This window comes from Megascapheus bottae, chromosome 21 (assembly GCF_031878675.1).
Source record: "Megascapheus bottae isolate mThoBot1 chromosome 21, mThoBot2.hap1, whole genome shotgun sequence".
Lineage (NCBI taxonomy): Eukaryota > Metazoa > Chordata > Mammalia > Rodentia > Geomyidae > Megascapheus > Megascapheus bottae.
This window is the reverse complement of record NC_143529.1, coordinates 12,357,835-12,378,405: the sequence shown is the minus strand read 5'-3', so window position 1 is coordinate 12,378,405 and position 20,571 is coordinate 12,357,835. Positions and strand designations below refer to the sequence as shown.

The following is a 20,571-nucleotide window of genomic DNA, read 5'->3' as shown; positions in this document are numbered from 1 at the left end:
TGAGACAAGCTCCACTTACCGTTTTCTAGAGGTTAACTGAGATAAGAGTCTCCGGTTCTTTTATGCCTGGGCTGGCTTTGTGCTATGAACCTGTCTTTGAGCTATGAACCTCGAGCTACCACGCTGGTTCTAAGTACCTCTTTTATCATCATCTTTTCATAAATATAACTGATACTTTGGTTTGTCTATTTGAAGGAATGCTCTGACATCTCTATGACAATAGACCTTTAGAACTCAGATACCTGATGAAGTTGTGAATGAATTAATTTTTTGGGGGGGGGCAGTGCTGGGGCTTGAATTCAGGGCCTAGGCACTGTCCCTAGGCTTTCTCAAGGCTAGAGCTCTACCACTTGAGCCTCAGCATCACTTTTGGCTTTTTCTATGTATGTGGTACTAAGGAATTAAACCTGAGTCTTTGTGCATGGGAGGTAAGCACTCTCCCACTAGGCCAAATTTCCGGCCCTCTGAATGAATTAATTCAGACCTGTTCTTTATTTAAGAAAATTTGTATCAAAATGATCACCAAACATTTTCAGGCTGTAACAGAATATTGCTTAAGTGTTATAAAGTGTGACAAACTCTGTATATTTCTTTTTTAATTTTTTTGGGGGGGTCATTGGGCTTGAATTCAGCCAGGATGCTGTCCCTGAGCTCTTCAGCTCAAGGCTACTGCCCTACCCTTGAACCAAGCCCCACTTCCCATTTTCTAGAGGTTAATTGGAGTCTCAGGTCCTTTTGTGCTGGGCTGGCTTTGAACCTGGATCCTCAGATCTCAGCCTCCCAAGTAGTTAGGATTACAGGTGTGAGCACCCTTGGCACTCTGTATATTTCTTGGAGACAAGTATTTGGCTCTGCAGATACAGAAACGTTATAAACCTGACAAGGGATGTATCACTCAGATGGAGAAAAGAACACTTTGGCGTGACAAACTTTAGGTGTCAAAGTGTCTCTCAGAGAGGATTAACCTCTCCTTTTTTATTCTGTGTTCATCACATCCAGGAATGTTAATACTTGAGCAGTTTTCTTTATAGTCCATAGTATAATCTCTGCATTTAAAATCTTAAAAGGATAGCAATAAATGAGATGAGTGCAACTAATGAACGCAAAATATGAAATAAATTGAAGTAATGTCCAAATGGCTCATGCAAACTTCAGGGAACCAATACTTGTATGTGATGAATTCGAGTACCACCAGAGCTACATCACATTTGTTAGATGCTACACAGTACCACCTTGACTTAATACTATGTTGTCTTCACTGTTGCTGTTTTTCTCAGAAGAATTAATAATGTATCATAATAAAAATCATAAGTACAAACTAGTTGCCAGTGGCTCATGTAATCCTAGCTACTCAAGGGCTGAAATTCAAGGATCATGGTTAAAGCCAGCCTAAAAAGTAAAATCTGGCTGTGAGCAGTGGCTCACACCTGTAATCCTAGCTACTCAGGGGGCTGAAATCCAAGGATCACGGTTCAAAGCCAGCCTGGGCATTAAGTCCGTGAGACTGTGAGACTCTTACTTCCAATTACCCACCAGAAAACTGGAAGTGGCACTAGGGCTCAAGGGGTAGGGTGGTAGCCTTGAGCTGAAGAGCTCAGGGATAACGCCCAGGCCCAGAGTTGAAGTCCCATAACCGACAAAAAAAAAAAAAAAAAAAAGGTGAAATCTGTAAAACTCTTATCTTCATTTAATTACTGAAATTACTGAAAAGTCCAAAGTGGAGCTGTGGCTCAAGTGGTAGAGCATTAGCCTCAAAGACAAAAGATCTGGGACAGAGACCAGACTCTGAGTTCAAGCCCATGACCAGCACAGACACACATTTAAAAAAATCCTAAATACAGGGACTGGGAGTTTGGCCTAGTGGTAGAGTGCTTGCCTAGCATGCATGACGACGGGTTCGATTCCTCGGTACCACATACCTAGAAAAAAGTTGGAAGTGGTGCTGAGGCTCAAGTGGTAGAGCCAAGGACAGTGCTCAGGCCCTGAGCTCAAGCCCAGGAATGGCAAAAAAAAAAAAAATCCTAAATACATATGCATCTAAAATTATAGTCTGAATTATTAAAGCTATTTCACTTTGTTTATTTATTTATTTATTTATTTGCATTTTTTATTGTAATTAGTAAAAGGGTTACATGATATTTGCCAGATAGAAGGTGCATTAATTCACGTTCACTTTGTATATTTAGACAATTTAATTTAAAGGGTACTCTTTCAATTATAGTTTTACTTACTCTTGTTTTTACTTGACATTGTTTACTTGTCATCCTTCTGACATTATTAACAATCAAATTTATTAGAGCATGTTTTACTGATGAAGACATTATAATTAAGAACTGAAGCTGGGTGTTGGTCGCTCACTCCTGTAATCCTAGCTACTCAGGAGGCTTAGATCTGAGAATCGTGGTTCAAAGTCAGCCTGGGCACTAAAGCCTGTAAACTTTTTTTTTTTTTGGGTGGGTCATGGGGCTTGAACTATGGTGGACTTATGCCTGAGCTCTTCAGCTCAAGGCTATTGTCCTACCCCTTTAGCCACAGTGCAACTTCCAATTTTCTGGTGATTTAATGGATATAACAATTTCATGGACTTTAATGCCCAGACTGGCTCTGAGCCTCGATCCTAAGATCTCAGCCTCCTGAATAGCTAGGATTACAAGTGTGAGCTACCTTACCCAACAGTGAGACTTATCTCTAACTACCAGAAAACCAGAAATGGTGCTGGGGCTCAAGTGGTAGAGCACTAGCCTTGAGCTGAAGAGCTCAGTGCCCAGGCCCAGAGTTCAAGCCCCACAACTGACAAAAACAAAATAAACTTTTCAGGTGCATTGAAATCAGTACAAAAATTCTTTGATGTCATCAAGTTGGATGTTACCTCTATAAAAAATGACTTTAGTTCAGGAAGATGTTGAAATAAGTTCAGAGTTGATGTGTCGGTCTTGGTCTGCTTCTGAATTGCTTCTTCTGCTGATAATCTAGGTGGATGTGGTTCCTTCACAGTAAATTAAAAGAAAAATTCCATAATTACAATTTAAAAAATCTTATTCACTATTTCTTCATATACACTGTAAACAACTTCATTCCTTGGCTTATATGCATGAGCCTCAAGTACAAAGTCCAGTATTGCTACTACCACCACCACCACACTCACCAATAAAAAAATACCAATAATGATAACAATAATGTGAATAAACTAGAGAAAGGTACAAAGAAAAATAAAAGACCAAAAAAATAAAAGACCAAAATACAAGGTTTAAAAAATAACATAAAAAGAGTAATATGTGTGTGTGTGTGTGTGTGTGTGTGTGTGTATAAATGTGGCAAAGCTTCTTTCAAGAAGCTTCCAATCTTACAAGCAAGATTGGAAGATTCCAAATGGAGTAAAGTGGGTAGGTGTATCATGGCTAGATGCTATTCTGTTCAGGCTGGTGTTGTATGTGGGTTGAGGGCCAACCCTGTCAGCTTCAAGGTTATATTCTCTTTAATAGCTTCCCTTTTTTATGACCACAAAACCACTGCTAGTCCCAATGAACTTTGTGGCCTGTGGGAAAGGCAGATTCCCACTTGCTCCACCAAGTGGTACACCCAGTAGGGGCAAATTAGCAAAGAAAGAGGTATCTTCTGAGTGTATCAAAGTTGGAGAAGCCAACAGAGCCCTGAGATCTGCATGGAATGAGAGAACCAAGGAAAAAATGGAACTCTGTCTGCTAATTTCAGACCTTTTAGATCTTTCCCAACAATAAATCACCCTGTGGCAAGTAGGCTGTAAACAATGTGCAACACTCCAGGCCTGGGCCCAGAGCTCTGTCTCCACAGTATTTCGCAGGTGATGAGGTTTGCTCTTGCCAAACAGTAGGGCCGCTGACCACAATACCTTCCATGTTTTGATAGCCTGTGATTTCTGTTATCTCAGCTTCTTGGCCAGTTCATATCAGACCATCCCTCTCTCAACTGCCTCTTTGGCAGGATGTGATGGAGAGTCTCTTTATTGAGATGGAGAGTCACTGTGTTATCCAAGCTGACCTAGAACTAACAATTCTCCCACCATAACCTCTCCAGTAAGCAGAACTACAGACATGTCTCACATATCTGGCTTGATATGGATCTTTTCTTTTGTTAATCTTTATTGTCATACATGGACTTTAACTGTAGTATTTTTTACTTTCAAAACAGTAACAGTGAATTAAATCTATTTTTCTGTTTTCATATATTTTTATTGCAATTACTAGAAGGGTTATATTATATTCACCAGATAGAAGGTGTATTACTTCACAAACATTGATACCTTTGTCATGTCTTGGTCCCCATTTCCCTCCCCCCACAATTAAATCTATTTTTAAGCGACAAGTGTAATTGCTTTCCAAATTCAGTAAGGTTCTTAAATTATTAAGACCCTTAAAAATGATAGCATTATTCCTTAGCAATTAAATTCCAGACTTCTCAAACTATTAATAAGTTATGTAATATTTACCTTTAACAACTGACAAGGTGTTTGCCCAAAATTATTAATCATTCCTTCTAAGGCTTTTCTTTCCTGTTCATCTGTTAAGGCATCCAGATCAACAGCTCCTAAAACCGGCAGATGCAGTCAACTCACAGTAGAGTGAAAACAGATCAACATGACAAATAACTATTATATCAGAGGCTTTAGTATATTTTTACCAAAGTATTATCTGTTTAATTTATAATAACATTGTATAGAGATAATGTTTTTTTATCCAGTAAACCTTCAAACATTAAAAATGTGTAAAAATAGATCTCATTCATAATTTATAACTAAGTATATTAAGAAATCGTTAACCATATTCTAAAAAAGCACCTTGAATATATCACTGCTTAAAAATAAAGGTTTTTGTCTAGTTACTAGTGGCTCATGTATGTAATCCTAGCTTCTCAGGAGGCAAAGATTTGAGTACTGCAGTTCAAAGCCAGACAGCGCAGGAAAGTTCATTAAGACACTCATCTACAATTAATGACAAAAAGCCAGAAGTAAAATTGTGGTTCAAGTGTAGAGTACTAGCCTTGCACACAAAAGCTCAAGGCCAGTGCCCCGCTCAGAGTTCAAGCCCAAGGAAAGGGAAAGGGAAAGGGAAAGGAGGAAAGAAGGAGGGAGGAAGAAGGTAAGGTTTTAGGAAGGTAATTTTTGTTAACTGAATAGTCTTAAGACACACTTAATAAAGGCTTTTATATAGCTCTAAATTTCTAGTAACTGACCAAATCAGGTTAAGTCCAAACCATGTAGTAATACCTCCCTAATAAATCAGTGACCTGAACTAATCTAGCATAGTAAAAAAAGATCTATCAAGTCATGTGAGCTCTGTTCAAATTCATAAAACTCCACATCACTCACAATCTTTAAACTTCTAGCTCCACTTAATAATTAGTCTTTAAAAACTATTCTTTTGAGTTAAATAATGCTATTTAATTTTCGTTTTTTTAGTACTTAGACTTGAATTCAGGGAATTATGCTTGCTAAGCAGGTACTCTACTGCTGAGCAACATCTTCAACCTTTTTACACAATGGTTATTTTTGAGATGGAGTTTTGTTTCCTAAATGGGAGTGTTCCTGTACTACAACCCATTTATTTTAGGACTCTTGTCCAAGCTGGGATTATATATGTGCAAAACCAAATCTAGCCATCTCTTTCATTAAGATAGAGTCTTTTCTGCAGGAGCTGGCCTAAAACAGTGATCCACTACTGTGCCCGGATATTGGCTGAAATGGAGTTTAGTGAACTTCTGTCTGCACTGGCCTCAAACATAAACCCCATTTGCTCTTAGTCTCCTTAGTTGCCTTTTCTCAAAGCCTGAAAATAATTTAATTCAGAATAAAGTAGGATCGGACAGAGAGTTTGGCCTAGGGGTGGAGTGCTTGCCTAGCATGCACAAAGACCTGGGTTTGAATCTTGGATACCAGATATATAGTAAAAGCTAGCAGTGGAGCTATGGCTCAAGTGGTAGAGCTCTAGCCTTGAGAAAGCCTAATGACAGTGCTCAGATCCTGAGTTCAAGCCCCAGGACTAGCAAAAAAATAAAATAAAGTAGGAATTAACTAGAGTATTTGATAACGATATTCAAATTTATTTAGTCATTTTTATTTATTTGTGTATGCTAGGTGAGTACTCTACCACTAGGCTACACTCCCAGTCCCAATATTCAAATTTATAATCATACTTGTATATGCACTGAAGCCATTTTATTTTCATAGTTTGACAAAAAAGAAACAATTCAAAAATCAAAAGAAATTTTAAAATAAAAATTGTAAATCCCCATAGAGCGCCAAAAAGTCGAGATGATATAGAGTCACTCTCAGTCAGTCCTCCATTGCTGTGTTTAAATGTGTGATTTATTTAGTGTTTTCTTGCCCTTAATTTTGTGAACATGGGCCTCTCAAAAAGCACATGATGCTCAAAAAGCAGGTAGAAGTTAATATACTTAATTTAAATGATAAAGTAAAAGTTCTAGATATTTTGAAAGGTAGCATGTCCTCATAGACACTTGGTAGAGCTCCGAGGAAAAGTGAATCGAGCATCAGCAGCAATAGTATTGAGCTCTACGCATCCTGAGCACTTAAGTTATAATTTTTCCTTGGTGGCAAACCATACCTTGATGCCAAAGGTCTGCATGTACTTAACCACTATTCTTAAAAGAAAATGAGCAGTTTCTAAATCTTTAAACCAGAAAGCTGTTCTACAATGTAGTATTTTCTACAACATAGGCTCAAAATACCATGATAGCCACATAAAATCAATAATAATTTAAGAGAGAAAGCATAAAGGTTTATACCTTCATAAGTACAATAGTAGAAGACATTAAGTGCTTCCACTGCAGCTGGACCTCTCTGTTTATACCCAAAAATTAGATCTATCCATTCATGAAGGTGAGCAGAAACATGTTCAGACTCCTAGAAAAAGAAATTTAAGAATTAACACAACATACTCTTACTACAGTATAAATTCATGATCTTCCAAAATAAGAACACACAATTCTTTCTAGCTGCAAATAAAATTCCCTCACAATCATGTTTGATTTTTGTTTTCTGTTGCTAGTCCTGGGCTTGAACTCAGGGCCTGGGTACTATCCTTGAGCCTTTTCAGATTGAGGTTAGTGTTCTACCACTTGGTCCATAGCTACACTTCTGGGTTTTTTTGTTTTTGTTTTTGTTTTTAAAGTGAATAATTGGAGATAAGAGTCTCACAGACTTTCCTGCCAAGCCTGGCTTTGAATGGCGATCCTCATATCTCAGCCTCTCAAATAGCTAGGATTACAGGTATGAGCCACTAGTGCTCAGCTTATCATGTTAAACTTTTATTCAGTATCTATTACATACACTGATCATTCAAATAATATCCACTATACTATAGATTGCCACATTATTAATGTCCTAATACAGGAAAAAGAAAATAATAATAGCAGTTTAAAAATAAAGCTATAGAATGCATTATTATGATAGCTTCCATTTAAGTAGTGGTCTAGAACTTTTCAAGAATTTCAACTGAAAGAAACAATGAGGGTCAGGAATGTGGCTTAGTGGAAGAGTGTTTGCCTAGCATGCGTGAAGCCTGGGTTCAGCTTCTCAGCACAACATAAACAGAAAAAAAAAAAAAAACAAATGGAAGTGGTACTGTGGCTCAAAGTGGTAGAGTGCTAGCCTTGAGCAAAAGAAGCTCAGGAATAGTATCCAGGGCTCAAGACTGGCAAACAGGAAGGAAGGAAGGAAGGAAGGAAGGAAGGAAGGAAGGAAGGAAGGAAGGAAGGAAGGAAGGAAGGAAGGAAGGAAGGAAGGAAGGAAGGGAGGGAGAGAGAGAGAAAGAGAGAAAAAGAGAGAGGGAGGGAGGGAGGGAGGGAGGGAGGGAAGGAAGGAAGGAAGGAAGGAAGGAAGGAAGGAAGGAAGGAAGGAAGGAGAAAGAAAAAGAAAGAAAGAAAGAAAGAAAGAAAGAAAGAAAGAAAGAAAGGAAAGAAAGAAAGGAAGAAAGAAAGAAAAGAAAGGAGGGAGGAAAGAAAAGGAAAGGAAAGGAAAGGAAAGGGGAAAGGGAAAGGGAAAGGGAAAGGGAAAGGAAAGGAAAGGAAGGAAGCAAGCAAGGGTAAGGGAAGGAGGGAGGGAGAGAGGGAGGGAGGGAGGGAGGGATGAAGGAAGGAAGGAGAGAAAGAAGAGCCGGTAGTTTGGCCTAGTGGTAGAGTGCTTGCCTAGCATGCAAGAAGGCCTGGGTTCAATTCCTCGGTACTACAGACATAGAAAAAGCCAGAAGTGGTGCTGTGGCTTCTACGTTCTAGCCTTGATAAAGCCCAAGGACAGTGCTCAGGCCCTGAGCTCAAGGCCCAGGACTGACAAAAAAAAAAAAAAAAGAGTACAAGAAGAAGAAGCTGGCTGAGGTGGCTCATGCCTATCATCTAGCTACTTAGGAGGCTGAGATCTGAGGATCACAGTTCAAAGGCAGCCTGGGCACTAAAGTCCGTGAAACTCTTAATCATTGGAAAACTGGAAGTGGCACTGTGGCTCAAGGGGTTGGTCAGTAACCTTGAGCTGAAGAACATAGGGACAATGCTCAGGCCCAGAGATTAAGCCACACCACCAAAAACAAAAAAAACAAAAAAACAAAAACCCAAAATAAACAAACAAAACAACAATGAAGCCATACTGGGAGGGAGGAGTATCTCAAAATCATATACAACCACTATTCCACCCACAGAGTTAGGCAGGTGGCAGACAAAGATTTCATGGACCCTGTTGGTGATGGCCTGAAAGATAGCAATGAAGTAGTTATGAAAAGAAGAGGGATCTCATGGCAGAAGGTATAGAAAAAGGGTATCTAATAAGCTTGTGGGTTTGAGTGGGCAGACTTACAGATCACATGTTTTTAAGTGCCAACTGGCTTCTTCGAGCTGCTTAGAATATGTGTGGGAGAAGATGGCATTAAAAATGAACTAGTTAAGTATAATTTGAGAAAGTAATTTAAAAAAGCAAGTATTACTGGGCTTGAAAATACAACTATTTTATTCTCAGGATCTCAAAGGAATAAAGACTCTCTAAATTCCAAATGGCTTAAGACAATGATCAAATCAGAATATGACTATTAAAGTATAGACTGGGACAGAAGTTTCCAAAGTATCTAAATTTTTTTTTTTGAGATCTGAGGATCTCAGCTGTGAAACCAGCCTACAGACCCTTATTTAGAGAATTAATCAGCAAAATTCTGGGAGTGGAGATACAGCTCAAGTGGAAGAGCACCAATTTTGAGCAAATAAAGACAAGGGAGAATGCAAGGACTGGAGTTCAAGCCCCAGGGTTGACCCAAAAAAAAAAAAAAAAAAAAGGCAAAGAAAACAAACAATAGGTCTATAGAGAACTACTCTTACAGAATAAAACTACCTTAACAAAAACATAAGAAGTTCTTCCTATTGAAATTTCACACTACAAAATCCAGCGACTGGGCCGGGAATTTGGCCTAGTGGTTAAAGTGCTTGCCTAGCATGCATGAAGACCCGGGTTCGATTCCTTGGTACCACATGTATAGAAAAAGCTGGAAGTGGTGCTGAGGCTCAAGTGGTAGAGCTCTAGCCTTGAGAAAGTCCAAGGACAGGGCTCAGGCCCTGAGCTCAAGCCCAGGACTGGCAAAAAAAAAAAAAAAAAAAAAAAAAAAATCCAGTGACTTCTTTTCTTCTCCTTAACTCCCTTCCCACCCCACCCCCACTTGTTTCTGTTGGATTTGGAGCACAACTCTGGGCCCAGGTGCTGTCCTTGAACTCTTCGGCTCAAGGCTAGTGCTCTACGATTTGAGACACTGCACCACTTTGAGTTTTCTTGGTGGTTAATGGGAGATATGAGCCTAATAGACTTTTTGTGCCAGGCTGGCTTTGAACCTCGATCCTCAGATCTCAGTCTCCTGAGTAGCTAGAATTATAGGTGTGAGTCACCGGCACCTGGCCCTACTCTTTTTTTTAGTATGTGTTCTTTTATACTCCTCCTGTCCTGTCATACCACTGCTGTTTTGTGGAGGCAGATCATTTGTCTTTATTTCAGTCTTTAGATCTCAGGAGAATGAGACTGGTTCAAAGCCAGCCTGAGCACTAAAGTCCATTCTTAGCTCCGATTAACCACCAGAAAACTGGAAGTGGCACTATGGGTCAAGTGGTAAAGCGCTAGCCTTGAATTGCAGAACTTAGGGACAGTGCCCAGGACCAGAGCTCAAGCCCCATGACTAACAAAACATAAAATAAAATAAGCAAACAAATAAATCTGAACTCCAAAATGTAATATGACATCCAGAGTTCAAATCCTAGATACTGCCAAAAGAAAAATTCCTAAAAACAAAAAACTAAACCCAATAACTAATCTAAAATGCTCCAAAATCTAAAACACATTTTAAGTTTAGGGATGCTTAACTTGTATTTTCTGACATACTCATGCACTGTATTAAACATTCATTTGAATCAAAAGGTTCATAGTCGAAAAATAAATTGCTATGCTGAACTTTTTTTTCTTTTTTGCCAGTCCTGGGCTTTTGGCTCAGGGCCTGAGCTTTCTCAAGGCTAGAGCTCTAACCACTTGAGCCATAGCATCACTTACTGCTTTTCTATGCATGTGGTACCAAGGAATCAAACCTGGGTCTTCATGTATGCTAAGCAAGCACTCTACCACTAGGCCAAACTCCTGGTTTTATTATACCCTTTGAAAAGCACATCTGAATAATAATCTATTAACTAGACAAAACTCTTACCAAAGCTTTCCTGTGTTTACGGATGAAATCTTCAGCTGATTTGGCCCATTTGGGAAGAATGACATCATTTACTAGCTCTTTGGAAACTTGAAGACGACCCAAGTTAAATTCTGAGACATGTAAAAGATAGATTTAAAGAAATGAAGGAACAAAAATACAAACAAGTTATATTTCTAGGCAAAGTAGATGGTGTTATTAGAGCATACTTTACTCCTTAATTAAAAATGTATGTTAAAGGCAGGTGCTGGTAGCTCATGCCTGTAATCCTAGCTATTCAGAAGGCTGATATCTGAGGATCATGGTTCAAAGCCAGCTCAGGCACTAAAGTTAGTGAGACTCTTATCTCTAATTAATCACCAGAAAACCAGAAGTGATGCTGTGGCTCAAGTGGTAGAGCACCAGTCTTGAGCTGAAGAGCTCAAGGACAGCACCCAGGCCCAGAGTTCAAGCCCCAAGACCAACCAATATAAAAAACAAAAGCAAAACAAAACAAAAAAAACTTAGGTATGGCAGCTCATGCCTATAATCCTATCTATGCAAGAGTTAGAGATTAGGAGGATTAAGGTTGGATTCTAGCCCATACAAAAAATTGCTAAGACCTTCTGTCAACCAACTAAAAATCTAGGCATGGGGGTATGTGGTTGAAATCCTGGTCTAGGGTAGATCAAGGCAAAAAGTGAGAAGATAAAATAATGGCATTTGCTGGGAAGTGAAAGAAGCTAGGGCGAATCACACTGAGTGAGACAAGTCAAGACCAAAGAAACAAAAGGTGCATGGTATCCTTAATATTTAGATATTAGATCCAAACAGTACAAGAGCGATGACTCAATATTTGCATACCCAATGTTATGGACATGGTATTGGAAATATAAACATAACTACATAGACATAAAAATTTATGACTATATAGACATAAATGTTTTATTACATAGATTAATATGTATCTATGAAATACAAACCCTCAGCTTAATTTTAATTATATTCTAAAATCTAAGGGCCAGTGATTGTACACAGAGATTCCCTTCTTGAATACTTGTTTGTTAAACATGTCATTTGAAATATGATGTAAAAATCAATGTTAATAAATTCTTTAATAAAAAAAGAACTAAGTAAAAAGCGCTGGAAATATAGCACATATGATAGATACCTGCTGTAGCAGGGACTACAGTTCAAAACTGAATGCTGTTTTAAAAAAAAACTCAACATAGTTTTAAATTTATTATTACAAAGTAGAAACTTGGGGATAATTATAACTTTCACTTTAAAACATGCAATATTAAAATTATTAAACATTAAAAATAAACACAGCTCCTGTAATACTTTAATTCACAAAATATAATTCCTTAGAGCATTTGTGGTCACTTGTAACTTAAATTTACTCATTGTAGGAGCTCTGTGTTATAGAATAATAACATATTTATATACCATCATTCTAAATAGATATGTCCACCATGAAGATTTTTTTATATAGTTAGAACATGCATTTTAAACCCTTTTTCCAAATATGAAGTTTTCCTTATGTAATGTGATAGGAAGTGTTAACATTAAAAAAAAAAACCTTCAAAAAAAATCTTAAAATATCAGCTTTAAAATAACTATGTGGGGGCCAGGAGTTTGGCCTAGTGGTTAAAGTGCTTGCCTAGCATGCATGAAGACCCGGGTTCGATTCCTCGGTACCACATACATAGAAAAAAGCCAGAAGTGGTGCTGAGGCTCAAGTGGTAGAGCTCTAGCCTTGAGAAAGTCCAAGGACAGTGCTCAGGCCCTGAGCTCAAGCCCAGGACTGGCAAAAAAAAAAAATATGTGGCCCAAGTTAGGGGGTGGTTAAAATCTCATACAATGACAGGATATTATACAGGGTTTCTTTCTTTATGTTAGGTCTATCACAATGTAATAGACACTGTTGATTGTTTACCTGATGGTTTTCTTTTTTATTTGCTAGCAGAACCTTTATTTTACTTGAATATTCACTTTGTCCTATATCTCATGACTACTCATGTGCCTACTTAGGTATTCTGAAGAATGAGGTTATAAGAAAGGGTTTTTTGGCTCTAGCCTTTAATCCTAGCTACTTAGGAAGGAAAAATTAGAAGACCATGGTTCAAAGCCACCTCATGCATCCAAGTTTTAACGGTTTCATTTCAATTAATGGCTGGGTGAAGCAGCTCATGTCTGTCATCTAATGACTAGGCACAGCTACAAACGGGCTAGCCTGGGCAGAAATTGAGACCTACTTTGAAAACAACTAACACAAAAAGGAGGTAGTTGATTGGCTCAGGTTAGTACCTGCTTAACTAACAAGCACAAGATGCTGAGGTCAAACCTACTATCACCAAAAAGTTTCTTACTCTTAAGAATCCCACATCTAAGATGCTATGGTATCTACACCTCTAAGTCATTTGTAACCATGAAAGGTACTAGTCACATGGATAATGCCAAATCAGTCAAAATGGCAGAGTGAAAATGCAGAAAGAAACTGGCAGTGATTATATTAAGTTATGTGAAACTAGGATACCTCTGTGCTTGTGTGTGTGTGCGTATGTACATATGTATACATATACGCATATATACATATATACATATATATGCATGTACATATATATGTATACATACATACATACATATATATACATATATGTATATGTATTTTTGTCAGTTGTGGAACTTGAACTCAAGGGGCCTGGGTGCTGTCCCTAAGTTCTTTTGCTCAAGGCTACCCCTCTACCACTGGTTTTTAAATAGTTAATTGGAGATTAAGAGTCTCATAGCCTTTCCTAACAGGGCTGGCTCTGAACTGTGATCCTCAGATCTCAGCTTCCTAAGAAGCTAGGATTACAGGTATGAGCCACCTAGACTGACATTTGTTTTCACTTTCTCCTCCTCATTTCAGACAGAGAAAATGTACAGATAGAAATTGAGGCCATATAGTATACTAAATGAAAGGACCTCTAGGATATATAAACAAAAGCCATATAAACAAAAGCCATATAATGAGAGATTGTTGTCCTTAATGTACTATGTTATCTCTCATCTCTTTTGCTGTCCCTTGGTTATCTCATATTGTTATAGTATTTACCTTGTTATATGATATATTGGATATATACTTAATTGGTTATTTGAAATCAGATAGGGAAGGGGGGAAAACAAGATGAGGGGTGGGGATGGAGGGAGGGAAATGGGGACTAAGACATGAGAAAGTGTATCAATGTTTGTGAAGTAATGCACTTTCTATCTGGTGAATATAATGAAACCCTTCTATTAATTAAAATAAAAAATATATGAAAAGAAAAAAAAGAAACTGAGGCCATCATGTTACAGTGCTAAGGACAGCAACTCATTGCAATAAGTGTAATGACTAGTCAGGACAAGAGTATCTTAAAATTTTCATCTATATTTACCCTGCTAATCCTACATACCCTGGCAGCTCCCAGAGACTCCAGTCTAATGAATGATTGAGTGTAGAATCAGACTCAGCCAATAGGTCAAGCTCATTTTCAGAAAGTCAGCAACTCTGATTGCCTTACTCAGAATGAACTACTCTGTCACCAACACCATGTTCCATAATGTATGAATAAAATGTCATTAATTCTGAATTTTTTTCCATGCTACGATAAGCAAATTTACTAAGCAAATGAATAGTCCAACATTAATATCTCTTAGGGGAGAAAAAAAAGTTGGAAATGATCCTCTAACACTGTTAAATTGTCCTAAAGAACAGCAACTAGCAAAATCTTGCCAAATTATTTATGCTTAAAAAAATAAATGTGCTCCATGGTACAGCACCTGCTTACCAAGTACAAGGCTCTGAGCTCAATACCCAGTGCTACTGAATGAATAAATGAATGAATGAAATTAAAACTAGAGTGCAGAAAAAACTGGATATTTTAAAAGATTATTTTTCTTGGCACAGTGGCTCACACCTGTAATCCTAGCTACTCAGGAGGCTGAGATCTGAGGATCAAGGTTCAAAGCCAGCCTGGGCACAAAAGGACCTGAGTCTCTCATCTCCAGTTAACCTCAAAAAAATAGAAGTGGGGCTTCCTCAAGGGTAGAGTGGTAGCCTAGAGCTGAAGAGCTCAGGGTCAGTGCCCAGGCTGAGTTCAAGCCCCATGATCCCCCCCTCCCAAAAAAAGATTATTTAGGCTAAGAGAAGTAGCTCACACCTGTAATCCTAGATACTTGAGGGGTAAACAAGGGTAAAAAGTGAAAAGATGGGGCTGGTAGTATAGCCTAGTGGTAGAGAGCTTGCCTAGCATGCATGAAGCCCTGGGTTCAATTCTTTGGTACCATATACACAGAAAAGCCAGAATTGGGACTGTGGTCAAGTGGCAGAGCACCAGCCTTGAAAAAGTGTCTAAGGACAGTGCACAGGCCCTGAGTTCAAGACCCAGGAGTCACACATAGTTGATACATAAATTTGCTAGCTGTGTTTTAATAAAGCTACAAAAACATGAGTTTACTCATGTATTTGGTCCACAGAAATTCTCATCTTATCTAACTCAGAGAATTTTTTTTTGCCAGTTCTGGCCTTGAACTGTCCTTAGGCTTTCTCAAGGATACAGCTCTACCACCTGAGCCACAGTAGCACTTCTGGCTTTTTTTTCTATGTATACGGTACCGAGAAATCAAACCTGGGTCTTTGTGCATGCTACGCAAGCACTCTGCCTCTAGGCCAAACTCCCGGCCCCTAACTCAGAGATTTTTAATGACAGTATAGCCATTTTTGCTTCTTAGAACACATTGTTAAACACTGTTCAAATTTGATTCATTTATCTTACTTCCCTGTAGCCCTTCCTTGGAAAGTAAGATTGTATATGGGAACAGTTAGACCATGCCACTGAGTCCTGCATGCATACAATAAATCATAAGTAAATAATACAACATTACAAAACATCATGAAAGGTAGGTATTTCTCCTGGCTTCTCCACTGTGATCCAATACGGGTTTTTGTTGCTGTTGTTGTTGTTGTTTATTTGTTTGGCCAGTCCTAGGGCTTGAACTCAGGACCTGGGCACTGTCCTTGGACTTTATTTTGCTCAAGGCTAGCACTCTGCCACTTAAGCCACAATACCACTTTTAGCTTTTTCCATGTATGTGATACCAGGAATCAAACCAAGTGCTTCATACATGCTAGGTGAATACTCTAGCACTAGACCAAACTCCGGCCCATTAAATTTTTTTTTTTTTTTTTTGCCAGTCCTGGGCTTGAGCTCAGGGCCTGAGCACCATCCTTGGACTTTCTCAAGGCTAGAGCTCTACCACTTGAGCCTCAGCACCACTTCTGGCTTTTTCTATGTATGTGGTACCGAGGAATCGAACCCGGGTCTTCATGCATGCTAGGCAAGCACTCAACCACTAGGCCAAACTCCCAGCCCCCATTAATTTTTTTTAAACCCATTTCTTACGATTTTGATTTTCCAAAAATTCTGGGAAATAGAAGAATTCAGGAATAAGTTCTTTCACATCATAAGGATTATCCATGAGAGCTTGCCAGGTAGCAGGGATAGAATGGAACTGTCGGTCAGCACAGTCAAACCTGCAAGTGAGAATTGAAAGAGAACAGTGATTATTGGATGAAAGTAACGATGATATATGCAACAAAATGTTAAAATGTTAAAAAATACTTTCAGGATTTCAAGTTATTAGAGCTGCATGCTTTTTTTTTCTGTTGTTTTTACTGGGGTTTGAACTCAGGGTTTCATGTTTGTTATGTAGATATTTTACCACTTGAGTCTAAACCTCCCAGCCCCTACTTGTTTTAGACATTTCTCAGTTAGGGTCTTGCACATTTTGCTTGGGCTAGCCTCAGACTATGATCCTTCTGCGTAAGCCTCCTGTGTTAACTGACATGACAGGCATGAAATACTACTCCCAGCTTGTTCTTAGGTAAGGTCCTGCTTTTTGCCTGGGCTGGTCTTGACCCATGGTCCTCCTATGTCTGCCTCCTAAGTAGCTAGGCTTACAGGCATGATCCAGAAAAGCTACTCTAATGTTAATTTTTCTCCTTAATGTCCAAAAACATAATTTTCAATCTGCTATTTTTAATCTCTTTCACATTTTGTTGCCAAGAGCTAAATACTATAAATTCAACTACCAGTATCATCTTACATAAAATCAAATCACACTGAAAACATTGTATGCAAATTAAATATAATGTTAAGAGACTTGAGGGGGGAAAAAAGCATAGATAGGGTAAAAAGTAGAGCACAATAGTAGAGTGCTTGGTGAAGTTTCAAGGCCCTGAGTTCAAACTCTAGCACACAAAACAAACAAACAATAAAAACAAAGGCACAAACGCTGCTGTGTAATATATCTAAACCTTGTAATATTAATAAATTTGGTTAATCGACTTACAGGAATGTCACTGACTGAAATCCTCAAGATGTGAATGGGGATACAAAATTCTTCTCCAGAAAACTAGAGTTAGTAAGTTATGGAACTTAGCTTTGTAGCTAAGTTATGTTTTACTTACATATTCTATTAGCTTTATTTAATTTATAATTAATTTTTTGGTGGTAATGGAGATCAAATTTAGGGCTGTTTGCTTGCTAGATAAATGTTTTCCACTTAAGCAATGTTTCCAGTACCTTTTTTCATGGGTTACTGGCAAGATAGGTCTTCATTTATGCTCAAACTACCCTGTACTGTAATTACTCATATTTGTATTTTCCTTTGTAGCTAGAATAATAAGTGTATGCTACCGCACTAAGCCACTGGTTGAGATGAAGTCTCAGACTTCTTTTACTGACCTAATCTTAAACTACAATTCTTTAATCTCTACCTTCAAAGTAGCTAACATTAAAGGTTTGAGCCACTGTGCCCAGGTCAATTAATTTTATGAGTATGCACAGTCTATAATAGTCTGAATAAGCTAAGCAGTAGTGGTTTTTCTTTTTGTTTTTTTGTTGGTCATAGGACTTGAACTCTGGGCCTGGTGCTGTCCCTGAGCTCTTCAGCTCAAGTCTACTGCCCTACCCCATGAGCAGCAGCACCACTTCCAAGCCCTACCCCTTGAGCCTCAGCACCACCTCCAAAACTTTTTTATTATAGCCATCTTAGTAGGTATGGTCTCTCACCATGATTTTTATTTCAGTTTTCCTGATAGAAAATGATATTAAGGCGTCTGTACTTTTTTTTTTTTTTGCTAGTCGTGTGCCTTGAACTCAGGGCCTGAACACTCTCCTTGGGCTTTCCCAAGGGTAGAGCTTTACCACTGGAGCCACAGCACCATTTCCAGCTTTTTTCTATATATGACATACCGAGGAATCGAGCCCCGGTCTTCATGTATGCTAGGCAAGCAGTCTTACCACTAGACCAAACTCCTGGCCCATGTCTGTACATTTATTAACTGGATATCTGTTTGCTTTGTTTAAAGAAATAACTATTCATATCCTGTCTTCATTTTTAATTTTTAAAAATTTTTTGGTTATAAGGTATCATTCTATATTCTGAAGGTAAATCCCTTATCAAATTTTCAAGACGGTTTGTATTTTCTTGATGGTATTTGAGTATAAGCAGAATTCATTTTGAAGTTCTGTAGTCCTTTATTCAGAAAATAAAAAGCTGGGCTGGGATGTAGCTCAGTGGCAAAGTGCTTGCCTAGCAAGTGCAACGTCCTGGGTTCGATCGATCCTCAGTGCCAAAAAAGAAAAGACAAAAAAAAAAGCTGAAAAGACCCAGATATACATTATGTTATCTTATGAGGGAAAATGACCTGCTACCATGGTAAATGTAATTTTTTTTTCTTTTTTTGGCCAGTCCCTGGGCTTGAGCTTAGGGCCTGAGCACTGTTCTTAGACTTTCTCAAGGCTAGGGCTCTATCACTTGAGCCTCAGAACTATTTCTTGCTTTTTTTTCTATGTATGTGGTACCGAGGAATTAAACCCGGGTCTTTGTGCATGCTAGGCAAGCAATCTACCACTAGGCCAAACTCCTGCTGGTAAATGTAATATTTTAGTGCTGTTTCATGATCTTGGGAGAGTCTCTTCTTCCAAACCAAGGCTTATTGTACTTAAGACAAGGATAGAAGATACAGGCCAACTGTGCAAGATAGAAACTAACTGAAGAAAGAGAACAGGAAATGTTTTTATAGCTATTGATTGGGTAGGGAAGGCAAAATGGTAATGCTAAGAAATACAGCAGCGGGTGGACTAAATGGGTATAAAATGGAGCTCCTAAGAGGATATGCTGAGGGATAGAAGACTTACAGAAGTTTATTTAGAATTACTTGGAAACTAAAATAGGTAACTTAAATACTCACAGATAATATGTTAGTATAGTGGTATCATGGACTGTTTAAGGCACTACTATCCCTCATGATTTCCTTTTTCTTTTTTTCATATATTTTTATTGTAATTAATAGAAGGATTACATTATATTCACCAGATAGAAGGTGCATTACTTCATATACATTGATACCCTTTCTCATGTCTTGGTTCCCATTTCCCTCCCTCCATCCCCACCCCTCATCTTGTTTTCCCCCCTTCCCTATCCAATTCCAAATAACCAAATACGCATTTATCCAATATATCAGATAACAAGGTAAATATTATAACAATATGAGATAACCAAGGGACAGCAAAAGAGATGAGAGATAACATAGTACATTAAGGACAACAATCACTCATTATATGGCTTTTGTTTTTATATCCTAGAGGTCCTTTCATTTAGCGTCATACTATATGGCCTTATGTATCTAGGTTTTGCTCTATTGCAAATCTCTACTAGGAGAGCCCAAGGTTTCTACTGATCATGACAAATGAGGGAAATGGTTTCCTTTTTCTATTCTCCTTACAAATATTCTTAAGATTACATAGCCAATGCTGAGATTAGATTCTGTAGTTTGCTTACATTTAGCTCTCAATTAGCTATCAATTAGTTCTAAATCTTTAGTGTGTTACTCAGAACAGTATGAATCCCAATGGTGCACTGGATTAACAGTGAAAAAAGAAATTCACCTTTAGAGTCATTTGTGTTGATTAGTTTGAATATCTCATTCTCAAATTAGTTTGGCTATTTTATTTACTTTTTTTTTTTTTCCTAGTCCTGGGGCCTCAACTTGGGGCCTGGCACTGTCCTTGTGTTTTCTCAAGGCTAGCACTCTACCATTTGAGTCACAGCAGCATTTCCAGCTTTTTCTGTGTATGTGGTACCAAGGAATTGAACCCATGGCTTTGTGCATGCTAGGCAAGCACTATACTGCTAGGCCACACTGGGCCCAAATTTGGCTAATTTTTTTACTTATTCTTTTTTTATTGTAATTAATAGAAAGGTTACATTATATTTACCAAACAGATGGTGCATAAATTTGGCTATTTTTATCTACATTAAAATCTAATATATAAGAATTTAAAAAAGATATGGCCCAGTAATACAGCAAATGTCATAAAGGCAAATAGTATTCAACCATAACACAGACATAATAGTGCATTTACTCTAAACATACCTTCCGCTCTGAAGCTGAATATGGAGGGTAGTAAACGGTTCAACCCGGATAAGATAGTGCATGACTCCTGCAGAATTGGAATAGTGAGTACCATAATGGAACTTATCAATGGTTCCCATGGGATCCTCAAAATTTTCATATCTAAAAAAAGAAAATAGAATTTTATAGCCATATTAGTAAAATTATATAAGGGAGTTTAAGTTGCACTCCTTTATTGAAAATTTAGTAAATTTTAAAAATCAGTCCATATTCAGATGCTTTGTTAACAAACTATAATTTGTGTCCATTAAATCATAATCATGTAAAAGTTTTACATTTGAAAACTTTTTATCCACACCATGAAATATCACCACTATACAATACTGAAATCTTTTTGTATACTTTAATAATAATAATAAAGTACTGTGGAAAAAC

General features: G+C 38.0%; 1 protein-coding gene across 1 annotated transcript in view; it reads right to left on the bottom strand.

Annotated features, from left to right (window-relative positions):
* The window catches only part of Nbeal1 (neurobeachin like 1), a 156,265-nt gene that overhangs the window by 22,083 nt on the left and 113,611 nt on the right, over positions 1–20,571 (bottom strand). The window contains exons 42-47 of the mRNA XM_090354628.1: positions 20,158–20,298; positions 16,118–16,248; positions 10,713–10,822; positions 6,781–6,898; positions 4,466–4,563; positions 2,870–2,986 (exon numbers count right to left, since the gene is read on the bottom strand). Of these exons, the coding sequence (XP_090210754.1) occupies positions 2,870–2,986; positions 4,466–4,563; positions 6,781–6,898; positions 10,713–10,822; positions 16,118–16,248; positions 20,158–20,298 (715 nt within the window). The remainder of the gene's footprint in view (positions 1–2,869; positions 2,987–4,465; positions 4,564–6,780; positions 6,899–10,712; positions 10,823–16,117; positions 16,249–20,157; positions 20,299–20,571) is intronic.